The following is a 15,390-nucleotide window of genomic DNA, read 5'->3' on the forward strand; positions in this document are numbered from 1 at the left end:
TGCATCTCTTATTTTAAAAAATTAAATAGCATATTTCACATATACATACATATACGTATGAAAATTAACATGTTAAATATGTTATAATACGGTTTATTGTTTTGTTATTTTATTATTTAATGTCTCAACTTGAAATAAAGGCAACAGAACAAAACAGAATGTTTATTGTCAAATAATATACAGTTTGCAAATTTTACTCAAAGAAAAACCAAATTTATTTAAAATGGAGAGTAAAGAAGAAACTATAAAAACTTTAACAGCTATTAAAGCTATTTTAAAGGTTTTTTTATAGCAGTAAAATGGTATACAAAAAGTTTAAGCAAGAATGAACTTTACACTTCATTACCCACTAAATTATTTTTTAAATATTTATTTTTAATTTCGTATAATACAAAATCGGAAAGAATGCATATATTATTAATTCAGTATTAATAAATTGCAATTTATTTTAATTTTAAGCTATTTCTGTATTAATCATTCCAATAACACATTATAACGTATTAAGTAGTTAACATAACTAAGACCTGGATAGCTAGCACTAAAATATACAATGTCAAATGTGAAATAAAAAGAAGAGAAATATGTAATATTATGCGCTGAAATTAAATTATTTATTTTTATCAACATTTGTTAGATTTTACTAATACAACACATGATTTTTACATTGCCTACAATCACGTTTACCAACGTGTGGCAATTAGGTTTGGGAGGCAGAGGCAATCTGAACGAAAGTTTTTTCTTTCTTTCTTAACTGTAGAACAGCAACCTCAAAAATTCATTTTTAACGTTTGTTATTAGTAATTCTACACTTTAATATTGGTTCCACATAGTTTCATATACATGCTGAAGACCATTAACTAGACAAGTATGGTGCGAAAGCTTCGCGTATAAGATTTACAAACCTTCTGCGCCCTTTATTATGTACGGTGCTAACAAATAGAAGTATTTTCTCACCAAGAACATTTTGTGAACCATGCAGAGCCCTGAGCATGTGGGTTGGCAATCCCATCCTTTTATAATTCCTGGTCCAAAAATATCCAAAGCACAATTGAAAACTCGTATATTCAATAAAAGTTAAGTGCAGCTTCCGAAAATACTACATAACTACAGTAGAGGTACTTTTTCATATAGGAGTATGCTTTTCGCACAGTTTTTTTTTGCACTTCTTCATTTACTTTGATCTTATTGATGTAAAATTAATTTAAAATTTATTACCACTTTATAAAGTAAAAATATACGCCTCCTACTCACAATTTCTTAAGAAGTGCCTATTTAACATCACATTCATGGAAAAGCAAGAGTAAAAAATACAGAAGCATTGTGAGGTGATAAAACTTGTGTTCCGTCCCATTGAATTCGTTGCTTCGTCGATTGTTATTTAGATATACAGAACTTTTCTGTATTCCTTTACATAGTTTTGAAGAGATGAAGAAGGCAGATTCCTGCTGCAATGTACATTCATCTGGAATAATTGTTAGTTATATTTCTTCAAAATGAGCTCTTCGTTCTGCAAAAATAAACTCTGTTGATATTAATGCCAAGGACAAACCTGAATAATGGTCTGACTCTTTTACTCATGTCTTATGCTGCTGTCAAGGTTTATTTTATTTAATCTTAACATTTTGGCTGTGGATGCTAGTACCTATAGAGAAGGACCGAATATTATGATTCATTCTCGTTACTTTTTAGAATAAATTTCGTACTATGCAATTTGATAAAGTGAAATTTAATAGGTCAGCCGAACTAAACTTTATTTTCGTACGCTTAACCACGTGTCTTATTCGCAATAGTAAAGTCAAGTGTTATAGTGGGGGAGTGCATGCCACTAAACTCGATAGGGCGAAAGCGTGGCTCTTTACACAGCTTTTATAAGAGCAAACCATAACATTCGAGAAAAAGGAATTTATTTTCTAATCAGTATTTTCTACGTAATCTCACTTAACATACAGGAAAAATCTAGCAACGAGTTGCTTAACTTTCCCGGCAACGTTTGGTGGCGCCATCTGTTACTATGTTTTATTTGAAAAGTTTCTACGTTTCTATTATAAAATGGCAAAAAGTTTATTTTTGAGGGGAGGGATGAGCTTTTTACAAAATTGTAAATGCTAATAACAAGTAAACTCGTAATTAAGTCCGACCTTCTGAAGATACACACGACCCCCCTTTATCTCCCCACCCCGCGACCTTTAATCACCAAAATTTAATAGCTCAATTCCCCTAATAAGTAAACCTCCCTGCGAAATTTCAGAAATTTTCGACAAAAAGCACAGAAGTTATTAAGCTTCAATGAGGGTGAACAAAATTATCTCCCCTATACACACTAACATCCATACATACAGAAAAACCCCGAATGTTTTTTTTTTTGTTGTTAATTTTCATTTTCTCGACGTTTCAAGGTGTCCTAAAGTTCAATAATGTAAAAAATTTGGGTGTTCATTATTTGACCGATGCCCATACTCTCTCTCTGTTATAACAGCCGAAAAGTAAAAAAAATTGTGTTTTTTATAACTATCCGTTCCTTAATGATAACTCTCTGTTCTAATTATTTTAAGCATTAATAAGTATATTTAAAAAAATAAATTATTTTTAACATTTTTAAAATAAAAGTTATTAGAGTGTTAAAATAGAATAAAAAACACTGAAAACCTTCTAAAAATAACGATTAGAATATTTTTAGCAAAGAATTAATTTAAAACTGAAAATAATTATATATTTTTAACACCAAATTTTATTTTTTATTGTATTTATTCTACACTTTTTCTTCCTTTATTTTCTTACAGAAATAATTGGATTCACTCTTTTCGTCCTAATTACGTATTTCTTCTGTTCCTGATTACAACAATCTGTTGGACAGTTACGAAAGCAGAAGAAGACAATATAAAATCAACGATCGATAGAGACAAGAGAGCACCTCAATTATATAGCTTCGGACTGGGCAAGAAATCGTACAATATTCCTCTCGATTCCGATAACATTGACGAAGACGAAATGGTAATGGCCGAAAATGGGAATGACTTGAAACGAGACGAACATCGTTACGCATTGGAATTAGGTAAGAGATACGATCAACGTTTCGCTTTTGGACTGGGTAAACGTGATCCTTCAGGAAGATACAGTTTTGGACTTGGCAAAAGGGAACCAAACCGCTTTGCATTCGGTCTTGGCAAAAGATCAATGGATGGTGACATGGAAGATTACATGAAGAGAAGATTCTCCTTTGGTCTGGGCAAAAGAGCTGATGATACTTTCAATGCTGATATTGATAAAAGACCAGATCAAAGATTCTCCTTTGGTCTTGGCAAGAGAGCAGACCATAGATTTGCATTTGGTCTTGGCAAAAGACCCGATCAGAGATTTTCTTTTGGTCTCGGAAGACGAAAAAGATCGACTCAAGAATCGAATTATTCCTCCGAAGAGGAATATAAGGAATAATTTCAATAATGTTTTCTTTCTCATTTATGTTTAACAAAAGGACTGAAAATAATATAAAGAAAAAAATATATATTACAGATATAAAATACAAATCACGGTTACGTTATAATGAATTTAATTATTTCAAAATATTTAAAAATATATATTACCATACGTATATGTATAAATTAAAAATTATACTGTTTGACAAATATATTTATCTTTTATTTAGGAAAATTGATAATAAAACATGAATTAAACGTTTCGCTTTGTTTTATTATAAATATATTTAAATATAATTTAATTATAAATACCCATGGTTCGAATTCGTATATTCTTCTTCTCTGCATGTTGTGACATAAATATACATTTGTATCCGTAAGTATATCGAATTTTATGTATATTAAAATAGTAAAGAATTTCCTGTGGATGAAAACTGTACTTTAAAAAGCAATAATGAATCCTGTCAGTTTGATTTCTTATTGTGTATTTTATAGATTATATTTAATGTTATACATTAAGACATTAGATTATCTCCTCGTAAATAAAATTTTCAACGTATAGTTTTTACATTATTTTATAAATTAAAGAAAGAATTTTCACTTCAAATATAAAGATTAAATTCCAAAAAAATTGATATTATTCAGTTCATTAATATTGTATCTATTTATTAAAATAATTTCACTGAAAAGATATTTTACGGTTTATTTTATTTCTCGAATTAATTCCATTTCTACTTAATTTCCAGAAGTAAATTTAAGAAGATAGCTTTATTAAATTCTTTCTTCCTCTCTTATGGCCAAATTTTCTGTTAAACTAACTTAAGGAACGATGTATATAATGCGATTTCTTATATAACCTTTTCTAAAGAAATCATCAAAGCATACAATTGGCTTTATGGAGCTGAATGGACATTTTAAATTCTTTAACTTACTTTAAGAAAAAAACAGGATATTTCCTTAACACTTTAGACTAAGTAGAAGATAACAAAAAGATGCAGGAAAAAGGTAAATCTAATACTTCTCAACCAGTGATTCGCGACTCCCTGCTTGATTTCTACTTACGTTTAGAAGAGTTCTACTTCACCTTTCAATATATATAACGTAAGGGAAATTGTCAATAAAACTGGAAAATAATGATGGAGAATTTAAAATTTATATTAATAATAATTAAGAATATAAATTCTTAAGTAATTCCTAAAACATTCGTTTAACTTTAAGTGATTTTAAAGTAGAAATTTATAAAAGGTGTGGAAAGAAGATGAGACTTCTTATATAATTTTTGATTCGAAATCCTCTAAAAATTACATAATTAAAGATATAAAATTATTAATACAAAGTATACATAACAACATAAGTATACAACAGAGAAATATATTTTTTACAAGTTTTATAAAATGTATAACCTAATTTCGAAAGAAAATCTCTATTCAAACTAAAGGAAAAAAATATCATTTGCTATTTTTCTTGTGAGGACATTTTAAAGTTTTGTGTTTGTCACGTATCCACTATATTATGTCAAACATTTGATAAATGAATTCAATCGTGAAACAATTTTCTACTTTCAAAGTACATACAATATATTTTTAGTTAAATTCTTCAGCATTCAACTTACTGACTTTGAGTTATTTCCTTCCAATGGAGGAAATCTGTTTAAAAAAATAAACTTACAGAATAATAAAAAAAGCAATTCTGCATCATTCATTTCTGTCCTAAATTAGTAATTCAAATATTTATAAACATCATTTTTTAAAAATATTTTATCTATGTCACTGAAGTCTTCATTCCCTGATCAATATAGAATTAAATCAGGACTTCCGTGTTCAGATAAAAAAAAACACCAAGATAAAAATATCCTATCACTAAATCTAACACTTAAATCTTTTCTTAACTCAACAAGAATTAAAGAGGATTTATATCTTATTCCCTAATTCTTTGTTAAAGAAGGTAGTTAAAAAAGAATTCATAGCTTTGTTTGTTATATATAAAGACGATTTAGTTTTGCCTATTTTCACTACTTTTTCAATTAAAAAAGAAGTAAATCTTACAATTAATTCGATATTTCTTTATATAAAATTATAATTCTTTCAACGAGTATCATTAAGCAATTTACAGCTTATACGGTAACATGCTGTAATTTTTAATATTTAAATTAAAACTGAATAAAAAATCTTCATACAAATACAATATCATTCATTTCTCTATACATAATTATTACAGTTGAACCTCCAATAACGGACACCTCCCAACAACGGCCATTCGTACGTTCCATTCAGCGTCCGTTGTTCAGAGGTTTAATTGTATTTTATTATTTAAATTAAGCAAAATTTATGATAAATTTTACAATTATACTATTCGAACAATGTAGATAAATCCAATATTAAAAGTTTATTTGATAAAAATTGCAAAGGCCTACCAGTAATTAAAAATTTATGGTGTTCTTGACGTTTAAATCTTCTTTTATAACATATTTTTTTATTCTAAATTTGAAAGTTCTCAAATTTCGTATAATTATATAAGATTAAACGTTATAACGACCTTAATTTTCAACTTTTTTTACTGAATGAAACACGTAATAAAATTCGAAACCACACATTTGAATGGCCTTATAAATAATATTCAATGAAATTACATTTATATTTATTATGAAAATTATTATAATTTACTTAAATAAATGAATTTGTGTTTAATTATTTATTTTAATTAATATGTTTGTTCGATATTTACATGAAAATTCGATAGAAATTTCCTAGTATTGTAACGAGATCTATAGAGATGGAAACACTTTTAATCATTACAATATTTATTACATATTGTTCTAGCTCTATAATGTTCTATATAATAATCAAACAATAACACTAATTTAATTAGAATTTGGGTTTCTCTATGGTTTCATCACTAATTACTTAATGAAATTTTTGATACTACTATTAAATTATAATATTTTTGCTTAATTTTCGCAGTAAATTAGAATTTTTCTGTATTAAATATGCAATTATAACCTAAATTATTTAGGCATTATTAAATAATATAATTTAAGTGTAATATTAATTGCTACATAAGAATTTTCGGTAAAGGCCAACAGGATAATTTGCATATGTTATTATTAATAATATATAGATAAATTACATAATCTGTTAAAAAAATTTTCGAGAATACTTATTAAATTTCATCTTAATTATCAGTAAATTTTTCCACTTTATTACATTAAAGATGGTATTTTTTTTCGCTCATAATACAATTCCTTGATACTTAGTTCTGATATTACGTTTATTATTATTGTGCTGTTATCATACTCAGAATATATTAAAATTAATTAAAATAATTGTTAATATGTAAAATGGTTCCCAATTCGGTAATGTCTAAGTAAGCAGATTATTTAGCAGAGTTCGTTTACAAATTATCTGAGCTTTTTTTTCAGAGAAAAAACAGAAGCTTAATGAAAATAATTAATGGTGGGTGCCTTTAATTAGATAACCTAAATTCTGTTTGGAAGGAGTTATACTATTTTAAGAATGAGTCTATTAAATCTCGACAAAATTTTTATTAAAATTAAAGACTTCTCTCTCTCTCTCCCTCTCTCCTCTTTACTTTCTTCTCTTCTCACTTATTTTCTCTATTTCTTCTTCTCTTCTCTTGTCTCTTCCTCTTTCTCTCCTCTTTTTTTTTCTTCTCTTTTTGCTTCATTATTTTTCCTCTTTTCTCTTTCTACTCTTCTCTCTTCTCTATCTCTTATCCCTCTCTTTTCTTTCCTTTTCTTCTCCTATTCTCTTATATGTAAAACTGTCTTATTTAATATACAATACATTATTAAATTTTGCCACTTATACTTAACGATGTAAGTTAGAATTTCACGGAAAGAATATAATGAAAATTGTTCTGATTTGAGGTGTTTCTATGTTAAAATATTTGCCAAAAGTAATTTATATATTTTTTCATTTCCCCTATATTCATGGAAAATACGTAATTTAAAAGTGTAATAGAATAACCAGAACCGATATTAAAATGGCCAAAATTAAAACGTGCAAGCCTAAATTCATCCGTTTTATTATTAGCCCTATGGATTAAGCGTAAACTTTTAGATGTATTTAAATATGTATCATCGCGTTTGTCACATTAAAATCTTTTTATTACACTTGTTTGATTTCTGAAATTTACTTATTTACAAAGGTTAAAGGGTCTTCTGGGCCTCTCTCTCTTTGATTTTCATGAATATTTGAAGATTTTTAATATGATATTCGTCAAACTTTAATGAATTTTGGACTTTATTAATGCCATAAATATTTTAAAATATATGTATAAATTTTGTATTAAAAATAAAAAACATTATATTATCACACTAAAAAGTTTGAATCTCAAATATCTTTTAAAAGAATAATAATTATTTATAGGCCTGTAAGTTTACAATATACAAAAAATAAATAAAACTAAGAACACCAGAACATATATACTGTATGATGCATCATTTTGGGTCTTCAATATGCAATACTGTCCAAGGAAAATTAATTGCAAAACATTCATATGATCGAATAACTTTCATCTAATATAAGACCAGCTTCTCAGTTCTGTAACTAACCGATATGTTGTACGGATGGAACTCCTTTTTTTAATACTTGATATGCAGATGATACCAAGAACACGACACATTACCGGGGGTTTATTGTTAGTTTTAATTTGATTTAAACGAAATTAAACCTAAAACCCGGTAACACTGTACCCCGGTAACACGTCGAGTATTAAATAAAACACGTTCAATCCTCACAACACATCTAGTTTTAAGTTACTGAACTATGCAGCTGGGCTAAATTAGTTAAAAGTGTTTCAATCACGCATATGATTTTTTTTTCAATTAATTTCCGTTGGACAGTATTGCTTATTGCAGACCCAAAATGATGCCTCATATAGTATAACTAGTGCACTACATACTTGTCCATACTTTGTCTATTAAGCTTCTTCCATTGCACGTTACTTTTGAAAAACGCTGTATAGAACACACATTAAATATGTTTAAAATGTTATAATCTATTTGAAATTTCCTGTATTTTGGAAGACATTTTAAATCATAAAAGAGCGAAAAACGTTAAAAAAACGTCGTACGACGTTTCTGAACTTTCAAATATATATTTTTTTTGTATCTTCATTGTTTAGTTACGGCGCGGAATGATACACATTCGAGATTTAGTACATCGGATCTATTCTTAATCTGGAAAATACTATAATAAATATTAGAAAATATTAATTCATTTTAAAAAATATATACTTCGGTTAACTGAATTGCGGGCTATTTTGTGTAAATACTCGAATTTTAAGTATAAGCATAGAACACATAATATATAATTGTGCTCTTTTCGACCCTTGGCGGAGGCAACTCATTACACACTTCACAAGCAAATTAATTACATGGCCCATGGCACTAAGCGAACTCACACAGAACGAAGACGATCTTAAAATCTTCAAACGTTGCATCATAGAAAGCTTCAACAAATATGGACCAAACTAGACAAGTAACGTTTTTCCTATCCTTACTGTACTTTGTATACTTTACTGTACTCTGTTTGTTGATCTGCACCTACCCACTACTGACTACTGTTTTCATCTATTTATAATTTGTTATGTTTTGTATTTTTTTGTGTTACTTGTATGTATATATAAATTTATATTTAAAAAAATAATAATAATGACGATAATAATAATGATAATAATAAGATATAAAAAAATAAATAAATAAAAATAAATAAATAAATAAATGAAATAATAATAATGAAATAAACAAATACAATAAATAAATAAATAAATAAAAAGAAAAAAAAGAAAAAACCAATTATACCAATTATATTTTGTGTTTCTTGTCTTTATGTATATTACGTTTGGGTGTTGATGTCTACAACTATATGTTACTTAAGTCTTAGTTTAGTATTTATTCTTGTATATAAGTTTAGATTTAGCCCTCTATTTTTATTTTAATTAGTATAATAAGCTATATGTACAGTTCATGGAATGCTCAGAGGTTTGGTGATACTTCTACATCTCTATCTCTTCTCGGTATATTACATGCTGTTGCCCCACAGACTACCGAATGGGCAGCTTCCCTATGCATTGGTGAGTCATTCTTGAAACCAAATATACACTCGTGTAACTCTTAGTGCTCTTTGAGCGGAAAGAAAGTGTCTCCTTAACTGCCAACTTTTACAAAAAAATAAACCCGAATCCACGAATTATAAATTAATTGGAGTAAAATTGGAAAAAATATATATATTATTTGTAAAATACAGATGAATAGAGAATAAACTAGCAACCGTGTCAGTTTACATGCTTACGTAACTTAAATAATACACGTGGTAAATGGATTTCAACAAAGTTTTAAACGAAAAAGCATATTTTATCAGCGTATATCTCATTTACAGTCAGATATTTTATTTCATCATAATTAAACAAATTAATGATTACAATTTTTCGTATCGACATAACAGAGTATAATAATTTTGAACATTATTTTGTTTATGCGCCGAATTTATCGTGTTAAATAACCGTAAATTAATTCTATTTATCGTTGTGAAATACGGTAAATAGTAATTTTCAACAATTATTTCCATTAAATTTAATATAATGAAAGAAAATGTTCATACATTACACTTAACATGTTATAAACTAGCCTAATTTAAATTTCGAATGTAGTAAAAAGCTTAATGAATTGTAAAGCATTAAAACTTAATTTCTTAGGACAGTGTTTATTAATAACTAACGAGATAAAAGATAAGTGTTGAGCATTTTAACAAAAAATAATTAGTAGATTTATTAGTGTGGAGTTGGCCATTGCTGTCAATGTACGATTTAACGTTGAAACTACGCGTGATATGATCAACAGTCATCACACATACCACAAGAAATAGCTGTATACCAGGATACTTTATTATTATTCTTTCTTCCTCCTAAGTTTATTGTTATAACAATACACTATATTCCCCAAATCCGAATTCCGTAGTCCTACTTACACATTTCATAGAGCTAGTCGTCGTTTTAATGTAATTGATCAATTAATTAATTAACAAGAAGCCCAACACATTGTAAATTGTATGCCCATTAAGACGTGCTCGATTCCTATTGATGTCGACTTCATGAACGAGGATTTAGGAACCATGCCTCGATGTATAATTCCTTCGACAAATTATAGGAATGTAGTAAATCGGTTCAAATCTACATCACTATGGCAAAGAACTAACAAGTTACTGGCACTGAGATTGTATCGTGCAGAAAAATATTCTTGAGTTACTATACCATTTATATGATGATAAATTAAAGAAAAATTCAGCAACGAATTGCTTAACTTTTCCGGCAACATTTAAAAGTTGATGGCGCTATCCTTTATGACATTTTATTTTGAAAAAGTTTTATATTTCTAATTATTATAAAATGGCAGAAAGCTCAATTTTGAAAATACTTGTGGGTTTTATAAAAATATTCGGTTAATGTTACCTTAGGATCCAAAATGGCGGCCGGGGAAATTTTTCCCTACCTCGCGGACTGCGGCGGGGAAAATTTTTTCCCCGCAATTCAAGATGGCCGCTGTTCCGGCCGCCATCTTGAATTTCTCTGCACACTCCGCGGATATTTTAACCGAAATAAACAACAAAAAGAGGAGTTTTCTACTCACTTCGATTGTTCGATATTCTGAGTATGATCTCTTTGGGGGTCGACGAAATTTTTCGAATGGTTGACTGTTCTATGTCCGACCGCTACTCCTTCTATGTCGTCAATGTGCATATAACCTTTCCATTCGTCCGTTATTATCGTACTGCCGGAATTCACGTATTTACAAACGATCCAATTCACGTATTTACAAACGATCCAATTCACAGTGTTTTCTAATCTGTCGTTCACCTGACATATGAAGCATTTCTTATCTTCATCGCAATGAATGCAAACGGACTCGGTCGGCTGTATGCTTAATTTTACAGCAAAATTCGATGCGTTATCGATACGGGGAGGCAAACCTAGCTCCGAAAAGTCGTCTTTCATTAACTTGTAGAAATCACGGGAAGTGCATCTCGACCAAAATTCGTCGTTGCAACTCAAATCGGCAAAACTAGTCATTATCGAACAATTGGCAATAAACTAAACGCGGGGAGGTAAGAAGAGGGAAAAAACACGGTCTTTCCGTAATTTCTGATTACTTGGTTCTCTAACTTTTAGGATTAAATTGTAATAAAAGAAATAACAATACTTACTAATACTGGAGGAATTAATAATAATAAATATTCACCGATAGCAATTTGTGTGCAAATGAAATATCGTTACGAAAAAAAAAACACAGCAATTAATCCAATACGCAATTCGTCGCAACACAGCAGTAAACGATTCCAACAGGAAACTAGTCGATTTGCATAAAATTGCCCAGAAATGAACAGAAATCACGTCGCAGATCATGCATTTACATATTCGTTCGTAACACCCCTACGAATTTCCCGCCGATTTTACTCTCGCACGACGTCACGAAAAGGCTCCATCTACCGTCGCAAATTTACACACTAGCGTCTCCGTTTCGAGGTTACAGGATACTCGGCAACGTCGAACGCAGGGTAGAAACCGAACGGGGAAAAAATCCCCACGTCGTCGACGTCTCGACTCCAGGGAAAAATTTTTTCCCCGCCGCAGTCGGCGAGGTAGGGAAAAATTTTCCCGGCCGCCATTTTGGATCCTAAGGTAACATTAACCAAATATTCTAAATGCTAATAACAAGTAAAATCGTCATTAATTCCGACCCTTCTGGAGTTACACACGACCCATCTTTATCTTCCCACACTCGCGACCTTTAATCACCAAAATTTAACAGCAACAACAGTCTTACTATACAAATTTTCCGGCAAAATTTCAGAAATTTTCGACAAAAAGCACAGAAATTATTAAGCATCAAAATCGTGCCCCCCACACAATAACATCCATAAATACATTTAAAAAACCCCGAATGTTTTACATTTCGCGACGTTTCAAGGACCCTTAATTCCAAAAATGTAAAAATCTTAAAGGGTTATTTTTGACCGATCGCCATACTATATGACAGAGCCGGGAAAGTAATAACGTTTGCCAGAAATCAAATTATATATATTTGTTATTTGCACTTGATATTTGATTAGTGTTTCACCTTTTAGAAGAATATTATACCGAAGTTTTGATACTGTTCTAAACATGAATTTAAATAGTAATTCAAAATAATCTTAAAATAACTAGTATTCAAAGTATAAAAAAAAAGAAAATAATAATTTTTCTCTTTTATATAATCTTATAAAAACTTTATTAAATTTTTAAATAAATCGATTATTTTCTTCTCGTGACTTTTTCTTCTTGATTTTTTAAGCAAACTTTTCAGAAAAGATAATACTTCAGATGTAAAAATGTGTAAATGATTAAATAAATAAAAAATTAGATACAATATAAATACTTTTTTACGTAAGAAATAAACTTAAATAATAGTTATTTTTATTTTAACTGCTTTTCGAATATAAAATTCATGTATAAGAAATGAATTTTACAAGTTTTTTTCTAAATTTAATTTATTTTATAATAATTTATAAAATCACACGCATAAATGTAAATATATCGAAATTGAATCCCTAATTATATGAAACTTTAATAATTTTTCAAGTTTTACCTCTATTTAATATCAATTTTAGTTTAAATTATTAAAGATTAACCACTTATAAATTTCATGCAATAAATATTAAATATTGTATGAATTAATATACACACACCCACACATACAAGCACACACAAACGTATACAGTACTTGTATATAAGTAACAACACGCGTATATACAAGTACTGTACATGTGTGCAAGTGTTTGTACGTATGCTTGTGTATGTTTTTATGTATATGTTACAAGTAATAATAAAATAATTACTGTATAATAATCATTAAATTATAATGTTCGAAATCCAACACTTTATAGTGCTAATAACATGCAAATATATACAGATAAAAGCTAATTATTTAATAATAGACGTATCGTTTTGCAGTTTAACGAAGGAAATTCTGATGTCTGTCGTTATTAAAATGATGAAGCTATGTAATTATCAAATGTCGACTAACTGTTAAAAATTTAAAAAAATAATAATAATATTCTTTAAAACTTGTTTTAAAAAATAACGTTAAAATATACTGTAACTTTAGAAAATATTAAATAAAACAATTGAAATTTTTATATGAATAAATTTTCGTCATACATTTTAAACTCACGTTTATTAAATTTAATTACAGATTTATAATTAAGAAAATTTAATATATTATTTTCACATACGCACATGTTTACATTTACGTATGTTTACAGCATACATGCCTAGTTATATGGGTTTATATGTTTCAATTTAATATACAGTGCACTCTTGCTAATCCGGCACGCCTTTGTTATAATATATTTTTCATACGTGCAGTAAATTTGTAAAATTAAATTTAATAAAGAGTTGAATATAAAATTACTGTATATTACTGTACGTAATATTTCACGATAACAAAAACAGTACAGCTCAAAAAAGAATCAGTCACGAAGCCGACAAATCACAATATTAATTGGCATTAGGCCCACCCACTTAATAATCCGTCATTTGCAATAATCTGGCGCACCTCTGTGCAGGCAATGGCCCAAATGATATATCATTTGGGCCATTGCTTGCACAGAGGTCCACCAGATTAGTGAGAGAGCTGATTACTGAGTGTATAGGCATAAAGATAATGAATAATGTGATATATATATTAGGAATTACATTGTATCAGACATGTTTTAAACTAGGAATGATTTATATTTATTGTTGTTACCATATATAATTATCAATGTATTAATATTTTATTTTAAAAATTTGGTACATGATAAATTATGAAATATCCCTCAATTTATTGTGCATCAGTATTGTAACAATACTATTGTTTCTGTTATCATAAAGTCAGTAACATTGATGCTAATCGTATAATCATTATTCTATTGTTTAACCTACGACAGGATATTGTAATAATATTTCATGTTCAGATATTTATGTAGGTCCATCAATTAATTCAATGATAATTGTATATGGTTTCAAATACAATTAAAATTATTTTAAATATTAAAAAAATTAAATTATAGTAAAAATTGTTTAAAAAATATTCTTTAAACTTATTTCTTCTAAGTTATAATGCTCACGTCAATATAATAAAATAAATAAATAAATATAAAGCCATTTTAGTAGAAAAATTGACTTATAAATTTTCATTTTTAGTAGGAAAAAAACTTTTAAAAATCTGTTAAGTGCAACATAATTACAAATTACTTGAAAAAGATATTGATTATGTGATTAAGTTCGATTAGAAAATTGTTTTAAACTGTGAATGAATTACGGGTGAGAAGATAAAATATTAAATTATAAATAATTTAATTTATTTACATGTAGCATCATTTAATTAATGTAGAAATAAAATTCAATAAAAAGTTATTTTTGCACGTGTCTGTAATTTTTAATCATATTTTTAATTAATTTAATTTAAAATATATGCACTCCATCTCAAATTAGTAGTAGCTTGCCCCTGTAAATTATATTTTTCCTGATAACAGCAGAGTCATGCCAGTCATTTATGTAACTCCGTTCTGGGGAAAATTTTTGAATTGAAATCACGTGACTTCCGTTCTAATACGGAAGTTCGTGTACAGTTAATCGGGCCTCCTTCCCCTAAGCTATCCATATCTGATCTCGACTTTAAGTCTGTCCTCAAGATTAGGGAAGGAGAGTGGTACAAGTGTTTTCAAATTGCAACCAAATAAGTATCAATTTGTTAGAAGAAAATAAAATAATTTTCAATTGAAAATTGGCTTTGATAATTTTATTCAATTTATAATTTAAGGAATTATATTCGACAAATGTCAAAAAAATTGTCAAATAAAAGTAAGTTGATCTATGCATACAATTCATACTCACACGTGTGACTGGAACATATAAAACAAAACACAGCTAAGTAATT

At 28.3% G+C, this 15,390-nt stretch overlaps 1 protein-coding gene across 1 annotated transcript in view; it reads left to right on the top strand.

Annotated features, from left to right (window-relative positions):
* Positions 1-3,675, top strand: part of AstA (allatostatin A) — a 39,219-nt gene extending 35,544 nt beyond the window's left edge. Inside the window, exon 2 of the mRNA XM_067265171.1 lies at positions 2,781-3,675. Coding sequence (XP_067121272.1) covers positions 2,781-3,432 — 652 coding nt within the window. The 3' untranslated portion in view covers positions 3,433-3,675. The remainder of the gene's footprint in view (positions 1-2,780) is intronic.
* Positions 3,676-15,390: the final 11,715 nt, after the last annotated feature.

This window comes from Centruroides vittatus, unplaced genomic scaffold (assembly GCF_030686945.1).
Source record: "Centruroides vittatus isolate TY-2023 unplaced genomic scaffold, ASM3068694v2 contig_10, whole genome shotgun sequence".
In the NCBI taxonomy this organism is placed as follows: domain Eukaryota; kingdom Metazoa; phylum Arthropoda; class Arachnida; order Scorpiones; family Buthidae; genus Centruroides; species Centruroides vittatus.